Source organism: Camellia sinensis, chromosome 15, assembly GCF_055761805.1.
Source record: "Camellia sinensis isolate YWXY chromosome 15, ASM5576180v1, whole genome shotgun sequence".
NCBI classification, from domain to species: Eukaryota; Viridiplantae; Streptophyta; class Magnoliopsida; order Ericales; family Theaceae; genus Camellia; species Camellia sinensis.
Window position 1 is genome coordinate 62,191,105 of NC_138975.1, and position 15,722 is coordinate 62,206,826.

The 15,722-nt window shown below is 33.1% G+C and overlaps 1 protein-coding gene across 2 annotated transcripts; it reads right to left on the reverse strand.

Annotated features, from left to right (window-relative positions):
* Nucleotides 1-317: 317 nt before the first annotated feature.
* Nucleotides 318-15,033, reverse strand: LOC114317106 (pyruvate dehydrogenase E1 component subunit beta-1, mitochondrial). Of its 2 annotated transcripts, none has more exons than XM_028263799.2 (15): nucleotides 14,869-15,033; nucleotides 14,675-14,754; nucleotides 14,513-14,593; nucleotides 11,953-12,033; nucleotides 11,824-11,850; nucleotides 11,661-11,723; nucleotides 11,413-11,499; nucleotides 6,292-6,417; nucleotides 2,899-3,032; nucleotides 2,746-2,818; nucleotides 2,606-2,671; nucleotides 1,453-1,491; nucleotides 1,222-1,346; nucleotides 977-1,091; nucleotides 318-537 (listed from the first exon to the last, which is right to left on the reverse strand). In XM_028263799.2, the coding sequence occupies exons 2-15, from the start codon at nucleotides 14,723-14,725 to the stop codon at nucleotides 469-471; spliced, it is 1,137 nt and encodes a 378-aa protein (XP_028119600.1). In that variant the 5' UTR covers nucleotides 14,726-14,754; nucleotides 14,869-15,033; the 3' UTR covers nucleotides 318-468. The 2 variants fall into 2 exon arrangements, with proteins under 2 accessions (XP_028119600.1, XP_028119602.1); XM_028263801.2 differs by having other exon boundaries at nucleotides 14,513-14,581; nucleotides 14,869-15,030.
* Nucleotides 15,034-15,722: the final 689 nt, after the last annotated feature.

The following is a 15,722-nucleotide window of genomic DNA, read 5'->3' on the forward strand; positions in this document are numbered from 1 at the left end:
GAGAGACATTCCCACTTTTTCATTTGTAAAACCTCATTGTAATCTTAGTGGGAAGAGCAAACTGACAAAATCAGGCTAAATCTCAATACAAACCAAAACCTTATTATGGCTTGTATACACATTTCTTAGAGATCTAAGTCTGTCTCTTACACATTACTTAGGTCGGTCCATCAGACGACCTACCACGTGCACCATTCAAATATCAAATTACAATACACTTTTCAAGTTCAAGCAATAAGGACAATAAACACTGCACTTTCCATAACACATCGTGGTAAATTACCAAAATGGAGACAAGAAAAGCTAAAACCCCTAAGTTTTCTGAACAAAAGTTTATTTAAATGTTTGTCAATGAAACTTGATGTGCCGACCCAACCCTTATCAGGGGGTACACCTCAAAAGGTGGACAAAGAATAACTTGGACAAAAGCAAAATTATTGGGAGAAAAACAAGATGATTAAGGGAAATCTACGCAGTTGCAGCCATTGGAACTTTTCTGTAGCAGGCTCTCTTTGCTGCACGTACAATATCTTCAATCTGTTCAATAGACAACCCAGAGTGATTCACGAAAAATTACAAGGCAACTCAATATTTGTTTATATTCAATATCATGCAGTTTTAATTTTAAATAGAGAATGAACAACAATTTGGAAACAGTTGAGAAATCTTTCTTTCACAATTCAGACACGGGATTTAGCTGGGGTTCAATAGCACCTACCCAATCACCACATCTTATTAATTTGCAACATATAAGATTTCATGCAGGGAAATTAAATATTATTCTTTCTTGAAATTGCTTCCCACAAAACCATAACTGACTATGCATCCACTGATGAGGAAGAGCTATAGGCGAATACCGTCATGGATGATTTTTAAACTTCAAACCATTTTTGGTATTTTTCATATCAAATTGTCTACATCCACTGACAGCACACTGCTTCAAAGCAAAAAGCAAAGAGATTTTTAAGACACAAACCTGTGGGACGGCCATCCTCTCAAGATTTGCAGCATAAGGCATGGGAACATCTGCTCCTGCAATCCTCTCAACAGGTGCATCAAGATACTCAAAACTATCCTCCACAACAGATGCACTGTCAAAAAAAGCAACATAACGTAAAATTCGTATGTACAATCAAGAGAAGGATAAGATTTTATTTATTTTTTTTATCTGCAAGCATAAGACGCTGGAGAGAGATAATGTGTCAGTGAAAAGATGATAACCAAATCTCAGCGCCAACACCATGTTGAGGGAATCCTTCATCAACAGTTACAAGTCGGTTGGTTTTCCTGACAGAAGCATTGATTGTGGATCTATCAAGTGGACGAATAGAGCGCAGATTTATAACCTGTATAAAAAAGAAAGCACCTAGATTTTTAGGAAATGACAGTCAAATACTTTTAAACATCTGGTTTCCCAAATCCAGGAAGGGAAGTATGTTTTTAGACTGTTACCTCGGCACTAATTCCTTCCTTTGCAAGAATTTCAGCAGCCTGAATATAATACAAAGTTAACTCCCAATCAGGAAAACAGAATAAACTTGAAAACTAGCAATTTAAGTTTAAATACTTTCCATAAGAGAAAGAAATAAGGAACGAATAAAAATTAGCGATCGAAAAACTGGGAGAAATCAACAGGAAATAAGCAAATTTGGTTTTTATGATAAATCCATGAAATAGAAGAGTATATGTGTAAAATTCACCAAAAAAGCCATTCAATCTGCAATTGAACTTTCCACCACAGTTTCCTTTTCAGAAATGCAAGGCAAAAGAAAGGAAGATCTACAAAATTGAACCAAGAACGTGTAGTTTATATGCATAAAATGCAAGCAAAGGCAACCTCCTGCGACCAATGGATTAAGGTATGATATATGGAATACGAAAGGTATGATATATGTAATACGAAAGGTATGATATGTGTAATACGAAAGATTCCCTCACCTTCTTCATGGATGTTGTTATCTACTTTACACACTAAAAATGGTCATTGGCTAAAAAGAAGTATGTGTAGTTATGGATAGCACTAATCTAAGCCATGCATTCGGGCACCTTAAACTAAGTTTTCCGACAGTCAACAGTCAAAAGGTGCATTTCATGACATCATAGCTACCATATGTAAATCTAGATTCCAGTACATGAAACAGAAAGGCTCCAATTTGATTAAAATGTGATTTAGGTGTTACATTTGGGGCAAACAATGCCCATGGTAAATATGTCAAGACATTGAAATTCATGTGTAAGAAGATTGGTATGTTCTGTCATTGCATCAATTGTTCTGAAGTGGTCCAGGCTTCTTCATAATCAAGTTCCCCCACTTGCAAGCAGGGAAAGAAAAGTAATACTAACATTTTGGACAGGTAGTCTTAAGGGCTGTTGGCACAGCCCTCTCTCTGTCACACACACACAGACATTGTGAGTGCTTGCTTGTGATAGGAGGCAGCACTAGGATTTCTTTAACAATTTCCTCTCTTTATACTGATACAAAGACATTCACTCATTGCAGGCAAAATGGAAACCTGATGCATCATATGCATTACTGAAAAGGAAAATTAAATAACATAGCAAATCAAAATAGAATCCTCCCCCACTTGAAGAAAGAATGACAAACCTTGAGAACATAACCAACCATCCTCGAGAAAGCGGTAATAGTAACATCTTTTCCTTCACGTTCTATCTGTTAATAATTTGGAAGTTAGGAAGACAGTAATCAATGACAGGAAAGAATCAAAATGTCACAAGAAAAAGTACCTTAGCTTTCCCAATTGGAAGACAGAAGCTGGAATCGAGAACTTCTGCTGAAACAGGGAAAGACTCACCATATCTGCAGCACATCACATCCACACCACAGTCTTGCTAAGTAAGCCAAACTCAATAAAATCAAAATGCACCTAAACAACTTACAGCAACTCATTTTCAAGGAAAACAACAGGATCTGGGTCCCTTATAGCAGCTTTTAGCAGGCCTCGAGCATCTTCTGATGAGTATGGAGTCAACACCTTCAATCCTGGACAAGAACCAAACCATGCTGCATAACACTGCACAAAACCACAGCATGAAGATTTAAAATGGTGAATTAGTTTCAGAACAATTTAAAAAATAAGCAAGTGTACTAATGATAAGACAAAGAACTAAACTACCCAACCAGTGCACGTATTAAGGAAGCATGTTTCTGAAAAAAAGTAATGTCCGAAACACATCAATGTATGTTGACTCAAAACATATCTTTTATATTTCCGCTTCCCTTTCTTCTTTTTTCCTTTTTTCCTTTTTTCTTTTTTCTTTTTTCCAGGTCACCGATCATGAATTTAAGATCCTTCTCTTTGAAAATGAAAATAGAAGTTTTCAGTCATCAATTTCCTAAAATCCATACAGTTTTTCACCTACTCAATTTATACTCCATAGAAATTTTCTTACCTAATACATATTCTAAATGCACTTCTAGACTCCTAAATCAATCAGGTTAGCTCAAGTCAGGATGATCATGAGAATGTGATACGCATGCCTGAGCCTCAAGGAATTCAGATAAGAATATCCACTTTTTATTAAATATTCCATTGGATATTAAGAAAAACTTCTTGTTATGCCCTTTGTACCCCGTCAAGCAACAGAATGATGCCATAAGTATTGATTGGATAGACAAAAATAGGCCCCACATCCATCAAGAATCATTTTTTACCTACAAAAGTGACCGTGGTAGTTGCTTGAGTCCTAACCAAGGTTTTAAAAAGCGGCCGCAACCGTTACGTAACGCCGTTACGTAACGGTTTTGGCGGTTACCGCCACCCGTTACGGCCGCTTTTGCAGTGTGATTGAGATTCACAGGTGCGTCGGCTGTAGCGGCTGCTGTAGCGGTCGTAACGGTGCCGTAACAGCCGTAACGGCCTGTTACGCACCGTTACGTAACGGTTCCAAACTGTTTCTTTAAAAAAAAACACAAAAAAAAGCTGAAAATGGGAGAAGAGAGATAGAGAGAAGAGGGAAGATAAAGAGAGAAAATAGAGGAGCAAGAGATAGAGAGAGAGAGAAGAGGGAAGATGAAGAACATATTATTGATTTGTTGAAACTATAAGATGTATGCTATTCTATTCAGCTGCTATCACTAAACCATTTTGTTTGTGTGTGTCTATCTATATATTGTTTGAAAATAATAATAATAATAATAAGTGTGGTTATTATCTATTTGGTTGGGTTAAAATATGTATATATATATATATATATTTAGGCTCTTATTTATTCTTTTACATTTGTCATTATTTATCTTATATATAATAGTTAGTGATTGATTTTTTGTAAAATATAAAATCATTAATTATTAAAATAAAATGTAAAAAACTCAGTTTATAGTGATTTAAAAATATGAAATATATTGGATCATACTTTAAAATTTATAAAAATTGATCAATGTTTATTTTTAACTCAATAAATATGATCATGGAAAAAAAATATGCGTATCGGTAAGTTTTTTTCAAATTGTGCAAAAAATAAAAAAATTCACGGTTCCGGTTACCGCAACCGTTACACTACGGCCTTTACACCCCGCAACCGCGTCACCGCCACCGTTACGGCGACCGCAACCGCTTTTCAGAACCTTGGTCCTAACTTAATCAGTATGCCTCTGATTAACTTAACTCAGGGATAATTTACTAATTCAAGATTTCTAGGGCAGGGATGTACTAGCCGTCCATGGATCCTGCTTGAGGTTGAAATTGTGTTATTGGCCTTCATTACTTACCTAGGATAGTCATAGTAACCAAGATACTTAATAGCCAAAAGATCATAATTCCTATTTTTAAGCTTAGTCCTAGACAAAAAGCAAAAGAAATACTGCAGCTTATATATATATATATATATATATTCTTGTAAGCTTTATATTCAATAAGACATGAGTTTGAACAATTGTGAAACTGTACCTTTTATGATGCTTAAGCCATGCAAGGGTGAAAACTAAAGACCTTAAGAGTCCAAGATACTTCTCCTCCTCTTTCTTACCTTCAGTATCACACTTGTTTAACTAGCAACAGACCTTAAAAAACACTTTCTCAAACCTAAATCCCCAGCTTTTTAAGCCCAATCCTTCTGTCTATCAAAGACTTAATGCTAAGAAGCCCCAAAACAACAAAGTTGACAAGGGTATTGTTCAGAGGCCCCAAATATAACTAATTGAGTCCCAAAATTTTGCTGTGATGAGCCCTAGTCATCCGTCACCTTTTCACCTGCATTTTTAGTCCTTAACCAAACACTCGATATCTTAAATATTTTCCATTCAGAAATCCCCACAACACAATTCTGCAAAAGCAGCAACATGTGACATGTCACTTTGAAAATTAATCTGATGTTAACCCTTTTCATACCACAAATCCCACGAGCTTTCTTCCGTCTTCTAAAATCATAAATCCATAAACTTATTATAAACTTTCCCACTGTAAAATCAGTCAGGGATAGCAATACTTCAAATTTCCTAGTGCTGCCCTACATCATAGAAGATGTTCAGGTCAAATGTGTGAAAGTGCAATTTCCAAAAGAATCAACATTGTTTCAGTTACAGTTAAAAGTTGTTTTAGTGTTAAAAAAGTCATTTCATATTGAATTACAACATAGGACTAAGGGCTGGTTTGGCATCCATGAAAAAAGACAAAAAGTCACTATCCTATTTAAATCATTTCATCTTATTTAAGTCACATCACCTCTCTATCACATCCCTTCAAACCCAACCTATACCCAACCCATATTTCATAAAAAGTCAAAAAGTACACTTATTTAAATCATCCCAAACCACCCTTAAGAATAGAGTTACTCAAGGTAATAGGTTTAATACTCATTTGGGAAGTATGCTATTTTAGTTGGCTTTTTAGCCCTGGCTAAAAAAGTTATGTTTGGGAAGTTTGGTGTTTTTTTTTTTTTTGGTAGTTGATTTAGTGGTTATGAGAGAAAAAGTAAAATGATTATAGTTTAGATATGACATTTTGTCTTATTGGCTATTTTAGCCTATTTTGTCTTTATTGACTATTTTAGCCAAAAAAGCCATTGCCAAATAGATTAATTATGATCAATATTTCACAAAACATATGTTTTTGTTCCAGGTAAATTCAGTCTCTCCTTTTTTCTTTTTTCTTTTTTCTTTTTTTTTTTTCTTGTGTGTGTGTGTGTGTTGGGGGGGGGGGGGGGGGGGTGGGTGTGGAAATGATCAGGTAACCAATTAGTGTGAAGTACAAGACTATGATGATGGGTAACCATCTCTATGCCAAAACACTCTCAGGATGACAAACTGACTACATAAAATAAGAGAAAATGTACCTGGGAATGCTGAGCACCAACTCCAGCAGCAGCACCATTTGGTCCTCTGAAAACAATAGATACAGGCATCTGACCAGCAGACATGTAGTTTGACTTCGCAGCAGAATTAATAATGTGGTCAATTGCCTGCAACAAAATCGACAACTGAGTCCAGACACTCAACAAAGCTATGAGTAATGCTAGATCAACCCTAGAGGGAAGAGAAAAGAAAAGACAGATAATAACAACAGAAGTGTTAAATTGTGATTTACCATTCAATGTAAACACTTATGCTTTAATAATTTTTTTGACTGATACAGGCCTCATTGAAACCCAACAAACAAGCTGTTACACAGCTACTTTATAACAGACCTCTAGTCACCAATTTAAACATGGCCAAACTGTAACACCCAAAGCATTCATTGCATGACATGAGGATCCATTATCCTTGCTTATTTTCCTTGCATTGCACTAGTAGTTTAGACATGATTTGCTTGAATGAGAACTTAGAAAATACAAGGCATGGTTAGAAACCCTTGAGTGTATGAAGCTCCTTAAATAGTACTAAGAGTTAGGGATGGCTTTCAGCTTGAATTTGGGATGCCATGAGGTGTTCAAATCCCTAATCAAGGTGCTTAATAACTTTGGTCTAATGTGTTTAGTATTCCTATGTATTGTACCAAAACTTAATCAAGATTTGTGATAATTAAGTAGGATTAATTAGACTTAGCAAGATCAATTGAGTTAGTTAAGATTAGATTGATTGATTAGGACTAAGCTTGATTAATTAGACTAACGAGGGAGATTAGTGAAGCTAGTAGATGAAGCAAGTAGCTCAAGCAAGCACCTTAGGATAGGGTTAAACCCTTGAGAGAAAAGTGTCTCTCCTTCAAATTAATAACCAGAAAATGAGAGAGAGAGAGAGAGAGAGAGAGAGAGAGAGAGAATCTGCTGGAATTCCTGAGAGAAGAAAGAGAAGAAAAGAAGAAGAAAAGAAAGAAAAAAAAAAAAAAGAAGAAAAGAGAAGAAGGTTCAAATCTTGATCCAAACTAGTTTTCAACTTGAATCAAGGTAAAAATATTACTCCTACATAACCCACTCTGTAATCATTTAATTAGAAGAAATTATATCAAAAATAGATTTATGAAGAAGATTGTGAGAAGATGAGTTTGGAAGTTAGATTTGAAAAGAAAATGAGAACAAAAAAAAAAATATATATATATATATATAACTTTAGATGTTTGTTTCATTAAAATGCAAGCTTTTGATTTGAAATAGTTTCAAGTTGTGTTAAATTGGAGTTCACAGAATTCTTCTCTCATTTCTCATGACTCTACAATTGTGAATTTCATGTTTGGACCTTAAAACATGACTATAGCTGAATTTCGAGGGCCAATCAATTCATGAATATTTTGCCATTCTTCCAACAGATTGGATAATCTATCCCAGACCATTCTGTCCCATTTTCTAATAGTACACTTGAAACTTGTTTTCAAGTATAAAATGGTTTCCAAACAAGATTTTAGAACCTAATTTTTTTAAAACTCAACATAGATTGACGAGAGGGATTCTTAAATTAAGCCAATCACTTCAATCTTGCATAATTTTAAGCCTTGTACTAATGATTAGCATTGTTTCATTATAATTTGTGGGCCAATAAGTCTTGTGGATTAACAGCCTGTTTTCAAGTATTTAAGGTGAGTATTGCAAAGTCATGTTTAAATTCTTGTTTTAGAACTTAAAACTTGTATTATGTTTCAATTTACTTTGAAATGCTTCAATATGAATGAATATCCTATGTTATGTTATTTATCAAATGTATAAAGATAGCATCCTTCGGATTAGTACTAGCTGCTAGGGGACAATAAGCGTGCTAGTAGCGGTATGATTGAGATCTCCCTTGCCACCTGTGGGTTTATTCATCTAATCCGTACCCGGGCAAGTTATTTCCATGTCTTGTTTTGTTCTAATCAATGCATATTGTCATTATGTTTTGAAATGTAAGTCTTGAAAGGAAATTCATTTGAACTTGCTGAAACTATAAACACGAATGGCTATTGTATCATAAAAACCGTTGATGTTCATTCATTGCACCATTTTGTTATAATACTATTCATTGGGCTATGCCTCACCCTCCCTCCCTTATATTTATGTAGGCTAAGAGGCACGAATACTTCTAAGAAGAAAACGTATCCATGTCGTGTCCGTGTCAGACACTGATACTCTTTGGACACTTCCCCAACATGTGTCCAACACTCTTCAAAACATGTCCTATTTTTAAATTTTTTTTTAAAGACCTGGACACTTGGACAACACACATGTCTATCGTTTAAACACATATATCTATTGATTAAACATATATGAAACTAATTATAAGTTTGAACAAAATAACTTAAGATACAATAATAAAACAAAAACCATATAAATTTATAGGAATTAGTGTCATATTGTATTTTTTATTATCTTTGAATGACATATTCATGTATATAACATGTACTAAATATATAAAATTATATATTTCATACGTGTCCCCCATGTGTTGTGTCTTGTATTTTTTGAAAATTGACGTGTCGGCATGTCCGTGTCATATTCATGTCATGTCGCGTGTCCGTGTCCATACTTCTTATTATGTAGGTGAAGAAGAAGAACAAGTCTGAAAAAATCTTGATTTGTTGAGGTTTTGAATATGTAATATAGTTTGGAGCTATGTTTGTAAGAGTTTGAGAAGGCATTGTAAATATTAGTCTTGTAAGAAGAATAGACTGACTTGTGATAGTTGTGCCCTTTTTGTAAGCTAAGTACACTCTAGAAATATTTAAAGAAGTTAGTGAAGAAGTTGATTGTTTCATTTCATTTCATTACTTACGCACTTGCTCTAAATGGACTTATTAACTAATAAATGTAATGCTTCCACTTATTCGCCCCATCTACTACTAGTCCTTTCTTTTTTTTCTTCTTTTTTTTTCTTTCTGTCTAGCTAGGCCTCGGGTAGGCAAAGACTACTGGCCGGTCGCTACACTATCCTGTTTGGGCCGAGATAGGGTCGTGACACACACCAACCTTTCCCATTGCTCATCATTGACAAGAAACTCTGTTACCATTAGAGAAACAAAAACTATGGCCTCGTTTGGGAAGTGGCTATTTTAGTAGGCTTTTTGGCTTTTTAGCTATTTTAATAGGCTATTTTAGTTTGTGTTTGGGAAGTTGGGTTAAATTTTTGGGTTGATTGTTGTATTGAAAAATGTGTTTAAAATGATGTTTAAATTGAAATGACAAATTTGCCCCTGACTTTATTTTTTCCAAAATTGTTGTGTAGGGGTAATATCGTAATTTAATCTGTCTGCAGCCTACACTATTGGTGGCAGTGTAGGCTGCGTTGCTGCAGCAACCGTTGCTTTTTGACCTTATTTTTTTATTTTTTATTTTCTATTTTTTTTGAAAATCAATGGTTGGTGAGGCTTTTTGGCTATTTTCCCATTTGAGGCTAAAATAGCCTCTTTCAAGGCTTCCCAAACACCCCCTATATATATAGAAGGATGGAATTTCCCTCACAATTAAATAAACAAGTTAACAGAATAACGGAAACAACCACAACAAAGTAAAACATAACAAAAAAAACCAACCCCCTTCTAAAAAAAAAATTGAAGGAGTCTCAAAGTGCCCTCTAAATGGTTGCAAGAAATTTGCTTCTTGGCTAAACCACGCACCTCATTATTAGCCTGGCTAACTTCTAGATACAACCAGCCTCCATTTCAGCCTCAAGAAATTCATCTCTAATCTTACGCATCAAACAGCAGTATAGCAAGATACCAAACAAGATCATATGGCCCAAGAAGAATCTTTTATCCCAACCCTGGTCCCACAATTAAGCAAGAAACGCATGGTTTTGAAAATCACAAACCAATTATCCTCCTACGCATTCTAAAAGAGTGGTACTTAAACATGCTGGCTATTTTTTGTAGGCCAGTGCAAGTCCTACAAGCTAGATGGTGCCTAAACAACAATTAAACAAAGCAATGACTATTGTTAATCACAGCAGTAACTTTTTGATCACTTTGGGCATGTTTGATTGGATGGATTAGAGCATGGGATTGAGATTATTAATCCGTGGGTCCCATTATCCTATGTTTGTTTTAATACTTTGGTTTAGGATTATTAATCCAATAGATAATTAATCCAACAAATTTGTAGGATTATTAGTAATGGGGTAGTAGTGGGATTATTAATCCAATGGATATTAATCCAATTGGATAGTGAATACCACACTAATTTAATTGGATTATTAATACTTCACTATTAATCTTGTGAATCAAACATGACCTTAAGGTTTTGTTCACCATATAGGTCCTAATTCCTTAAGCATCCTAGTGGACAAATTGCATAACCGTAGTGGGTAAAACTTAAGTGAGAAACTAACTGACACTTGCCTAAAAAATTATGAAAAAAACAAAATATATATAAAAAGTGCTCACCAAGAATTGTAATTTGTGAATTGTGACAGATACATGGATGCTTAACTTGAATAAGGGCCATTAATGACATCATGTAGCCTTTAGAAACAAAACATGTGACAAATCAGTTTCCCTCCTTTAAAATGACCACTCAAGATAAATTGATTAAATCCTATTTACTCTGTATAGTTTGATATTTTCAAAATCTGTTTTCTGAATTTTATTTATTATTTTATTTTTGAAAAACTATAAACTAGTTTGATAAAAATAATTACCAAAAAAATATTTTCACCACAAAAAGGAGAATAGTGTTTTTGATTTTTCTTTTTTTTTTTCCCCCCGCCAAATTAGTTTTTAGATTTTGAAAATGAAACAAAACAGAGTCATTACATTTATTTAACAGTAAGACATCCAGTTCAACTATCACACAAGGTGATACAAAATCAAGGCACTAATTAAGAGATTCCAAACCTAAAATTCAAAACAAAAAAAAAAAATGCCTTTTCCATATCATATGCATTGGAGGGCAATGGAATCATAATGGTGACACAATAATGAGATGGATTATACATCAACACACCACTTGGAGACTTCCAAAGCATAACTAATAAAGCTTCAGGATCAGATTGATAATTTGTGTCCATATGCCTTAAGGAATTGAAGGGAAAAGCTTGTACAAATAAACTCTGACCTGCATTGAGAAGTTAAACGTCATAAATTCTATGACAGGCTTCAGACCATGGTAAGCAGCACCAACTCCAATCCCCGCAAAGCCAGCCTTCAATATTGATTCAAAAGTTCAAAGTCATAAATTTTATTATAACCAAAAAAAAAAGTATATTTCAGCATTATTGTTAAGAAAGTTTAAAAAGAACAATAAAATTATAAGAGTACAATTAAAACAGCAAAAGAAATTATTTTTCAGACATAAGGAGCAACCTCTGTAATTGGAGTATCAACAACCCTCTCAGGACCATACTTCTCCAAAAGACCTTTGGAAATCTAATACAAATTTAAATATGGAAAGTAAGTTTTACAGAAAAGAAGCATATGACTCCAAATTTGAAGATATTGAATTTATGTCTTGCTAAGCATTTCTAACCTTGTATGCACCCTGGTATTCACCAACCTGCATAAAAGTAACAGAAACAATCAAGCATTGACCATGTCAGTACATGGAAAACATATCAACAAGCCTGATAATATATTTCCCATCAAGCTTCTTAAATACCTCTTCACCCATCAAAAATACTCTAGGATCTGCAGACATCTCTTCATCAAGTGCAGAATTCAAAGCATCTCGCACTGTCATCTGCAAGAAATCAGCAGTTCCAATGACATCAGACAAAAAAAATTAAATAAGCAATATTATGCGTCTAATATGTCAAACGCATAGTTGTCAAATCGAGATTCGTATCGTGAATCGAAATGGTCTCGTACCGAATCGCGAATCGAATCGAATCGTGAATCGTAAAGATTCGGTCACTTTTTCTAAATTACTTAAAAATATATATCTACACATTTAGATGTTAAATATATCTTATGAATATAAAATAGTTAGACTTAAATCAACAAAATCACAATCTTACCTTTTCTTTTTATTTTTTAGATATTTTTTATCAATCATTCTTAATAAAGATAAAAACCAAATAGACAAACTATTAATTTCTAAAGTAACAATAGTTAACAATGATATTGATATTTGGACAATAAGCATATATACTTTTCTAAGTAAGAGTGAACAAATAATAAGAAAGGATTATTTAGGATATTTTATTTTAAAGCCTAAAACATTTTAAAAGGTATAACTGACTTCACATATGTGATATTCAATTTAATAAAATAATAATAGATAATTCATAGTACAACTTTAATCTTAAACATCTTTAGAAGATATATTACAATTTTTTGAAGGGGAAAAAAATGAGAAGAAATGTTAAAAATATGTTAAGTCTGACTGAATCTGATTAGATCCTATAAAAAACACCATGATCACTAAAATAACAACAAATCATATATATATGTTGATTATTTTGGTATTAAATGTTATTAGAAGTTGTATTATGTCATTTTCACTAAAAAGATGGAAAAAATGAGTCGAAAATATGTCGAACACAATAATTTTAAAAATTGCATGAATCGTAAAAAGTGAATCGAATCGTGAATCGATTGTGAATCGTGCGATTCACTAGAGATTCACTTCCAAAATAGATTCACTCATAGATTCGTATCGATTTTGCAAAAATTGCGTATCGAATCGTGAATCGAATCGCGAATCGTAAGATTCTGATAACAGAGGTCAAACCACCTACACCACACACACAGGAAAGAAAGAAAACCTCCTACATGTAAAAACAAGTGCCAAGAAACTCTAATAAGTAATCCAATCAATACCAACTTACTACAATGAGAGCCTATGCCGCATCTTGTTATGAAAAACTAAAGGGAAAAAAAACAAAAACAAAAACAAAAGAAAAAAGAAAAAGAAAATGAACCTTTATAATTTTGAGGACCTTAATTTTCAAGTATTGCCAGTATATTATGCAAAATAAAGAACAAGAGAATGAATGAGAAATGACTTGCACATCAATTAGGTGAAACAAGAAAGTATGTTAAAACAACAGAAAAGGAAGTGGCAAATGATACCATAAAAGCCCTTTCACACGTATTCTAAGAAGTACGGACACTTCTAAGAAGGTGACATATCAGTGTCATGTCCGTGTTGGGCACCAACACTATTTGGACACTTCCCCGACACTCTTCAAAGCGTGTCTTATTTTTATTTTTATTTTTTAAAAACCGGACACTCTTTAGACACTCGAAAGACACGCGTGTCTATCGCTTAAACACATGTGTCCATCTATTAGACACATGCGAAACTAGTTATAAGTTTGAACAAAACAGCTTTTGATACAATAATAAAACAAAAATCATATAAATTTATAAGAATTAGTTTTATATTACATTTTTTATTGTCTTTGAATGATATATTCATATATATAACATACAATAAATATAAATTATATATTTCTCACGTGTCCCCTACGTATCGTGTTCTGTATGTTTTGAAAATTAGCATGTTAGCATGTCTGTATTGTGTCGCATGCCAGTGTCCATGCTTCTTAGCATATATTTACAATTTCCAATTTAAGCATTCCCTATAGACGACCAACATAACTAACTCTAACCATAAACCACCTTACACAATGTCATTTTCTTCTTACTTTATTTTTTAATTTTTTTGCTATGGTATGTTATTTCCTGAAATTTAATTCATGTGCACACGCAACTATACATGTGTCGATTATCTATCCTCTATACTATATACAAAGCAAACACCAAAGATGGTGTTTATGTCACATTTTTTTCCCCCAAAAATTAGCCACAAGGGCCCTTATAACAGCAGTTACGCCATTATTCAATTATGCACCAAATTCTGTTTTTCTTTTTCTTTTTTAACTTTTGATCTTTTCAGATTCATAAAATGTTTCAGATTCTAAATTCAAGCATACATTTCACAATCTTATTTTGCTGAAAGAAAACGATCTTATGCACACGCATCACCATTTCTAGTATTATATAAAGTGTACACCCTACTTGGTGTGAACTTCTTTTCTTTTTTTTTCTTTTTTCTTTTTTTTAAATAATAACCTTTGTGTAACTACCACATCCAATAACCCGCTGAACTATTTTTCTCATTCATCAAACTGTCCAAAAAGTTTTCTCATCCATCATCAACCATTCAAAAATTCAAATATAAAATCACAAATATCATAAATTCATGAAGTCACCTCTTTTGCAGTAGACGAGAAACTCCTAGAGGCATGAAGTAGGGTTTGAGTTCGAATCCCCAGCAACGACTGCTCCACAATCTTACACAGTCAAAAAAAGACATATAAACCAAAGTTGTCATAAACATTCCATATTACATGCTAACAAGTTTTAGGTCCTACCGAAGCATTAATGGCTCTAAGGGCGATTCTTTGCCTTGCAATCCCTAACATCTTCTCTTCTTCTCAGCTAAACACAAAGTCTATCCAACAATAGTAATGAATCAATTAAAAACCAAATCTTGTGATGAATGTGTTTATGGTAAACAAATACACGAAAAAGAAGATTGATTTTTGAAATGGATTAGAATGAAAACCTAGAGAAACTCGGCTCCGATCGATGGATCGATGGGGAAAAAGATGTGGAGACGAGAGGGAAAGAGGGAAAGAAAGAAAATTGTTTGGGGGGTTTGTTTGGTGGGTGATGGTGGGCTCGTCAAGCGTTCAAGTCCGGAGGGCGGAGATCGAGTCATAATTATTTTAAAAAAAAAAAAATACATAATTTATAGTGAGTTATACTTAAAAAAGGAAAAAAAAAATGTCATTACCAAAAATAACATGAAACGTAACTAAAGATTTCATAAATTATAATTAAAATAATATCATAATTAAAAAAAAAATTGTATAATTAGTGGTGCATATGATACACCACATTCAAAGATATGTATAAATAAATAAATTACAAATTCTTGAGATTTATTTAAATAATAAATTACCATATGTAGTTTAGAAAATTAAAAATATTTTCTTGTTAGAATTTTTTATTTAACAAAATTAACTGAAAAAAAAATTCTAATTACTCTACTATACAATAACAAAATTACTTACATTATTCATTAAAATAAATTTTTGATATCATTAAAAATTGCTAATTAACTTATAGTTTATTAATAACCTATCAAAAAAAATCTTGATAATTTATTAATAAAATAGATAATTTGTTGTGAAATTGAAAAGTCCATGGGTGAGATATAATTTTTATAATCATATGGAATAATTCGTATTTTAAGCAAATCTCAAAAGGTGTATTTGTAATTTATGCAAAAACAAAAAGAGAGAAAATTTGAAAATATAAAAAATAATAATAATAAATAAAAACAAAATCTTAAAGATATGTTTGGATTTTTTTGAATTAAAAGGGTTGAGGCTTAATCAAATTTTGGAAATGAAT

Coding starts and splice junctions, on each gene's coding strand:
- LOC114317106 (XM_028263799.2), bottom strand. CDS start 14,725: ATGTTAGGGATTGCAAGGCAAAGAATCGCCCTTAGAGCCATTAATGCT. Junction 11,500..11,660: donor TTGATACTCCAATTACAGAG/GTTGCTCCTTAT, acceptor TCAATATTGAAG/GCTGGCTTTGCGGGGATTGG. Junction 1,492..2,605: donor TGGTTGGTTATGTTCTCAAG/GTTTGTCATTCT, acceptor TATTATATTCAG/GCTGCTGAAATTCTTGCAAA.